The sequence below is a fragment of the Sander lucioperca genome, chromosome 22 (genome assembly GCF_008315115.2).
Source record: "Sander lucioperca isolate FBNREF2018 chromosome 22, SLUC_FBN_1.2, whole genome shotgun sequence".
NCBI lineage: Eukaryota > Metazoa > Chordata > Actinopteri > Perciformes > Percidae > Sander > Sander lucioperca.
This window is the reverse complement of record NC_050194.1, coordinates 18,701,577-18,708,623: the sequence shown is the minus strand read 5'-3', so window position 1 is coordinate 18,708,623 and position 7,047 is coordinate 18,701,577. Positions and strand designations below refer to the sequence as shown.

The following is a 7,047-nucleotide window of genomic DNA, read 5'->3' as shown; positions in this document are numbered from 1 at the left end:
ATCCACCTATAAATCCAACCATTAACAACTCTCATTGCTTTGACTTTTGACACAATGCTACCTTATTAGATTTGATTTAAGGAGACCCTCTCTCCAGTAGGTGCAGATTCCTATTACCATGATGTCACCTACAGGTTTCTGTGTTTCCTGCAACCCTCAGGGTGTTGACATAATGTCCCCCAAATGGGTCAGATGTTTACTGTGGAGTCAAGCCAAGATTACCAGGCACTTTTCACCTTTGCTCTGTAATCCCCATGAACCCTGCACTGTGGTTCGAAGAACAAATTACAGGGAGCAAGGTGAAGATTAGTCGACCAAGTGATCAAAAGAACATACACTCCTGCTTCCCAAATATGAAACATCTGCTGCTTTTCTCTGTTTTATGTAATTTGTATCATCAGTTATATATATATATATATATATATATATATATATATATATATATATATATATATATATATATATATATATATATATATATATATATATATCAGAGCTCAGAGTAATACTTAATATAATTTGTGTATTTTTAAGTCTATAAAATGTCAGAAAATAAACGCTCATCACAAGTTCCCTTTTTTATAGCATCAACTGTCTCAAGGATATTCTTTTTAGAAGTATATAAAAAAAGCCACTGGACAGACACTGGAACCAGCAAACTATTGGAATTTCTATTAAAAAATGACTAAACTTGTTCATGATTAATTCTTTATGAATCAATGTATTAATTACTTTTTGATTGACTAAATATTTCTGCAATAATAAATTGAAATTGAATATGTTTGGGTTTGGGACTGTTGGTTGATCAAAACAAGCAATTTGAACACGTCTAGCGCTCTTGAAACTTGAGATGGGCTTTTTTCACTATTTTGTGACATTTGTTAGAATAAAGGATTCATTGATTATTCAAATAAGGATTAATAGCAGTCTCTAATGACAATAATGATTTGTAATAGGCCTAGAGAAGATGATGGAGAGAAAGAGATGAGGAAAGGCAGCGGGGTTCATTGCTTTTGTCTCCAAGGTCATTTATGAAAGAGCGCCTGCTTCCTCCCAATGTATAATCATTCATCATTCTATTCCCAGTCACCATTCTGTTTGAATTAACATAATTTGCCCACTCTGATTGGGGATACATTGAGTCCGTGGTATGCCTGTCAATCCCCTATTATTAAATGAACAATAGCCATAAACATTAAATGAGTTTCCCCCCATGGGATGATGTCAGAACCAACTTTTGGCTCAGAAACTTTGCTGGATTATGTCTCCAATCCACTCAGTTCTCTGATTAAAAACATCCACCAAATCTGGATAAAAATGGCTGTGGAATGTGGATACATGCTCTTGATGGAGAAAAAGTGATCATTTTATTAGATGTGCTTGATCAAGAACACATTTCCATATGGAACCAGGGAAAGAGACATTTTTTATTTCATTTTTTTATACCTTTTTTGTCTTTGTTGTGTCATAGTTCTTGAAACGGGCCAATTTAAACTCATCACTCTGCCCTAATTAATTCCACATGCTCTTATTTCATGCCCATTTCCTCTCAGAGGGTTGATAAGTAACTAAACAGTGTCCACCCGTGTCAAACAATGTTGGAATCATCTCAAGTGTGTCTCCTCTACACTTGTTTTTGTACCATTCAGGGGAGTTTGCATGTCAAAGAGGGTCATTCAAGCTGCAAAAGGCATTGGTTTTCATTTTCAATCTGACTGTTAGGGACGAAGCAGTGAGGCGACGAGGAAACGGCAGTTATAGATGAAAACCTGGGTTGCAAAAAAGATGCAAAAACATTATAAACCGAGACGTTGAGAGATTGGCCTATAAAAGAGTTCAACACAATATAACTATACTCACAAGTACCACAAGTAACTACAACTAAATACAAAGCAAAAGTAACTCAACCCAAATGCTCTTAAAGTGACTGTGGAGTGTGTCCTTGAGTATTTTCCTGCGCCAAGGGAGCATGTGAGTGTGCGTTATTCATGCGTGCATGTATGTACAGCCTGTATCCCATCTCAGTGAGGACCTGTGCTCGTGGGGGGCACGGCCTCATCAACTGCGACGATAAAAAGAACAGCATGCCATTTGTGTTGGAAAAGCCAAGACTGTTATGAATACATTATTTCCTAGTTGCCTGTCAAGGAGTGAGTTGCAGGTGGTTGCGGTTTGCAGGCTCTGGGGTTTAATAAAGCTGAACAGTTGTTGATTTGTTTTTGTAGAACCTAGTGAGGGGGAAAGAGAAGGGCTGGAGTTGTGAGAGGGCAGTAAGAAAGGAGGTCTTGACATCTGCAAAGAACTGAAGAAGGTCATGTTTTGCCTTGGATCAACAGCTCCTAGTCTGTGGAGAATGCATTGATTTGGGAGCGCTGATAAAAACCAGGAGAAGATTAACTGGGAAATAACATCAGCAACTGTAAACTACCCCAGCAAGCACTGATTTAATTTACTAGGCTACACGGCTAGATATCAAGGTTAAAAGTCCAGAATTTGGTTAAAAAGTGAAAGAAATATAGTCATGGTGTTTGAAAACTCAAATCTTTCTTGTGAATCACTTGATAATTTTGCCTCTTTGTGTCTCCAGACATCACTTAAAATAAAACAGGGAAACATTCCTGTTTGATCTGCTCATAACCCACACACCTATGCAACCAGTGATGATGGGCGACAAGTATGCTTTGTTAAGGGGTCACAAACTAAAAGACTAACCAAGACCAAAGGTTCCTTTGTCTTATGCTTCTTTATGGCCAAGCTATTACAGGTTTCATGTCTGTGAGCCAGCTGTGAGGAGTTCAAACTAAGATGTTCCTTTTTCACATTGTTTCATTATAGTAGTTTTTAGGTTTTCTGTCCTATATGTTAATCATATTGCGACAAAGCAGATTTACTTGTGACCCCTTGGGAGATCCCAATCCCTAGGTTGGGAACCTCTAACCTGAAAAAAAAAACATTGCAATCAAATTTAACTACAATTTAGATGCCTTTTGACCAGCAAATCACTTAATCCATGCTTTTTGTGAAAATGCTACACCACTAAAACAACTAAACAATTAGCTGTATATATATTACATAATAGATTTTGTTATTTTACTTAACAACACTGCTAGGGAAAGCCAAATGAATCACTTTATCCAGTCATAGGTCTGTATCACATTTCAGTGACCCACACACGAACAAACACACACACACACACACACACACACACACACACACACACACACACACACACACACACATTTCCACGTACACAGACACACAATCCTCCCACCTAGCATTGACTTTATTGGGGCAATATAAATGGCACAAACTCTCCTTGTGTACGCTGGAGCATAAAGGGAGCGGATCATGGCCAGAACTCTGCTTTATTAAGACCTCTGTTTACGCTCTTCTTTATTGAACATATAAATAAGGCTTTCGGTTCTGGTGCCACTTTTACCGCTCCCTTAATGCTTCTGGTGGCTCTTATAACATTCTAGCTAACAAAAGCCACTTACACACTCCACACACCGCAGCCTCGCTATGTTCCAACTTTACCAAATGTCTCTCCCAAGTAATAGGAAAAAAAAGAGAGCCTACAGACTGTTTCCACGATTTGCCATTTATAAGCGGGAATTAAACCTCATAGCACACCACATTAACAAAATGGTCATTCACTTGTGGACTTTGAAGTCAAGGAACCAAACGCAGTATGGTTGTGAACCTCGTCTTTAAAGTTGATGTGGAGCATGCGACCAAAAAGGCTGTTCCATCTGTGTGTATTTCCTCATAGATCGGCTAACCACAATGTGGACTTGACCTTTCTCTGTCAAAACTTCTCTGTGTTTTCCCCTCATCTGTTGTGTTTATCCATCCGTGCTTTTCACAGAGGTTGTCATGCGTTCCCTTACTCAGCATGCCCACCTCCCCCAGACGGTGTGGTTTTCTAGGACTAATGAGGCTAAGATGCTTCTCCCGCTGCTCTGTGTGTGTGTGTGTGTGTGTGTGTGTGTGATGCCATCCCCTCCTTTGCTGGAGCCTGCTTCTCATCATCAAACTGGGGCTGGATGAGGACCGCTGAGCTGGTCACCTTTGGGTCTCCGATATCAGCTGGAGCCGCTCTGTGATGAACTCCAGAATGGTGGTTTCCTCAGAGGAGAACCAGAACAAAGCTCAGCTGGGGGGGGTCTTGTGCCTGACCTGGGTTATTAATGCCAGATAATAAGCAGACTCAGCAATTTAGCTGGGTGAGTCATGCATAGAGAGACAGAAGTGATGTGAACCTCGAAGGAAGAACCTTGAATCGGCTGGTAATAATAATCTGTATCCCCTTGAGTGTGTTTATATGTGTTTGAAATGGGATTCAAATTTCCAAGTTCAAAACATAGTATAAATTATCCTCCGACCACACGCATAACTTCTCAAGTCCAACTGACATCACCCTCTGACTAAAATCTGTTTCCCTGCTGTTTGGAAACGCTCGATGGAGCATCAGTGGGAAAAAAAAAACCAAAACACAAGCAAACATTTTAATTTAGGATGTTTGCACTGAAACAAATGGTGTTAACAACCCCTGCTGTTTTAGTAAGAGACCCAGGCTTTGAAATAGCTTCCCTGCTGTGGGGAGCTGATTACTGCAGGAACCCTGTTAGCAATGTCCTCCAGTGGCTCGCTATTGCATTCAGAGTCTCCAACTGTGTGCTCATGATGTACTATTTAGGGCGATTTCAGCTTCTGTCTCAGTTGTAAGTGGTAGTTTTCCTTGGGATAGTGGTTGTTTTTCTGCCACTTCATCTCCTGGCGGCACATTTGTGGACAACAGTATTGGATTTAGGGACAAATATATTCTTAAATGACTGGCAACACAGCAGAGTTCGGAGAATTGTAGCCACTCTGAGGCTCAGTTAACACCCTGTCAGAACACAGAGAGAGGAGATAAAAGTAAGCTGGGAACAATGCCTCAAAGCTACGTCTAATCCCTGCACTGCATCCTGGACACTAGACCTGTGTTAAGAGTTATCACAGCAGCAGCAGCTACCCTGGTTCCATGCTCTAAAAACTCTCCGTTCCTTAACTATGGAGATTTATGCAGCTTGATTGGCAGAAGGGGTGGTTACGGTTTCACTACAGGCTTCGGTTCTCATTGCTTGATGTCTGAGAGTGCTGATTAGTGCTGTTGTATTTGTGTCTTAATGGCAGTGGAGACGGGCTCCATTCTACTGACAGCCCATAAAAAGGAGTTGAACATATGTTCAGGAAGGGTGAGGACGTATCAAAGATGGCTTTTTGTCAGCGTAGATAATTGTTAGTTATGAAAAACAAAACCATCCAGAGAGCATTATTTGTGTGCCATGACACAGAAAAGCCATTAAATACAAGTACTGTGATTTTGTTTAAGTGACACTTAATATTACAAGGCAGATGTACTGTCAGGTTGTGTTCTGATGTAGTTAATGAACACCAGGCCTTTAATAGCGGGGAGGAATTAATTATAGGCATTGTTTGTAGAAAATGAGTTTAGAAAATGTTCCCAATGTTTATGTCCACAAAGATGGACATGGTCTGGTTTTACAGATGCTGAAAGAATTTAGAATAAAGGAGGAACACTTTGTTTTCTGTGTATTCTCACATGGCATTAATATTTTTTTTTTTTTTACAGGAAATGTTTTGAGCACGACTGTTCAACACAGACCAACAGCAAAGCAGAAACACTATGGGACTACAGTTCCTCTTCAGCTTATTGGACAAGACTGGAAACCGATCAGCCAGCTCAAATCCCAGGTGAAGAATAGTATAGTTGATTAAATGAAAAACTTTTTTGTTTGTTTTTTTGCTATGCTTAATCTTTTAGACTTCCAGTTGTCTATCCTACACTGGTCCAGATATCATGACAGTACTGAGCATAGTGGCATGAAATTTGGCATTGATATTCATGGTCCCCTGCAGATGATTCCTAATTATTTTGGTTCATCTTCGGTCCAGTGCAATCAGGCCACCTGATCATTAGCTGCAACCATTAAGGTCAAAATTTCCACCTGTACACAAAAAATACCCAACTCTAATTGTTGTTCAAATAGAAGTAAAAATGTTGCTTCAACCAATTAAGTCTTAAAGTGCTCATATTATTTTTTGAATAGGCTTTTTCCCTTTCCTTTATTATGTTATATATATTTTTGTGCACGTTATAGGTTTACAAAGTGAAAAAGCCCAAAGTCCACCCCAAAGGGACTTACCATCTCCAACAGAAAACACTGTTCACAAACTGCTCCAAACAGCTCTATTGTAGTCCAGCCTTTACTTCCGTGACGAACGTGCGTCACGTTATAACACATGTTATAATGCTCACCTAGCTGCTAGCGTGGCATGCCCTCATACTCTGCAACTGACTAGCTAGCAGTGCTTACCTAGGTACTGCGCATGTGCGACTCCCAACAAACAAACAACGAATAGAAGTGCGATGCCTCACTCCATAGCTAAAACAGAGAGTTCAACACACAGGGTGAAAAGAGGAGCTGCAGCAATGTGCAGTACAACAACAATGTTTTTTGAAAATTAAATCACATAAACCTATTCTGGTACAACCTCTAACGACAGTTATGAACCTGAAAACGAGCATAATATGAGCACTTTAATGTAATGAATCGTACTCACGTGTCAGAAACAAGAGTCAGGTAAGTTAAAGGGTGTAGGGTGCAGAGACAGCAGTCATTGCCTCTCTATGTTCAGTTCATTTAATTTCATGTTTGCATCTTAGAAAGGAGGAAAACACTACACAACACACAACACAACCCGCTGGAACATTAACGAAAATGTTTGAAATCTGGGATCCTTGGCTCTGTTTGGTGTTATAATCCCAGACTTTACAAAAACAAAATACACGGCTGCCAGGCAGATTTTAAAAGCATAGCTTGAGTTTCCAGGTTGTGTTATTGAGTCAATTCATTAGTGAATTAATTTGTTCTGGCTAAACCAAACAGACACGGTGCTACAAGGTTTCTTTGGGGTATTACCTGAAAAACAAGACAAAACAGATCAGTAAATTAAAGAATGCTCATAATGAAGGTGAAA

General features: G+C 39.8%; 1 protein-coding gene across 2 annotated transcripts in view; it reads left to right on the top strand.

Moving 5' to 3' along the window:
* LOC116061077 (disintegrin and metalloproteinase domain-containing protein 12-like) overlaps positions 1-7,047 on the top strand; it is a 70,440-nt gene that overhangs the window by 5,609 nt on the left and 57,784 nt on the right. For both annotated transcript variants that reach the window (XM_031314958.2, XM_035997332.1), the window contains exon 2: positions 5,639-5,760. In XM_031314958.2, coding sequence (XP_031170818.1) covers positions 5,639-5,760 — 122 coding nt within the window. The remainder of the gene's footprint in view (positions 1-5,638; positions 5,761-7,047) is intronic.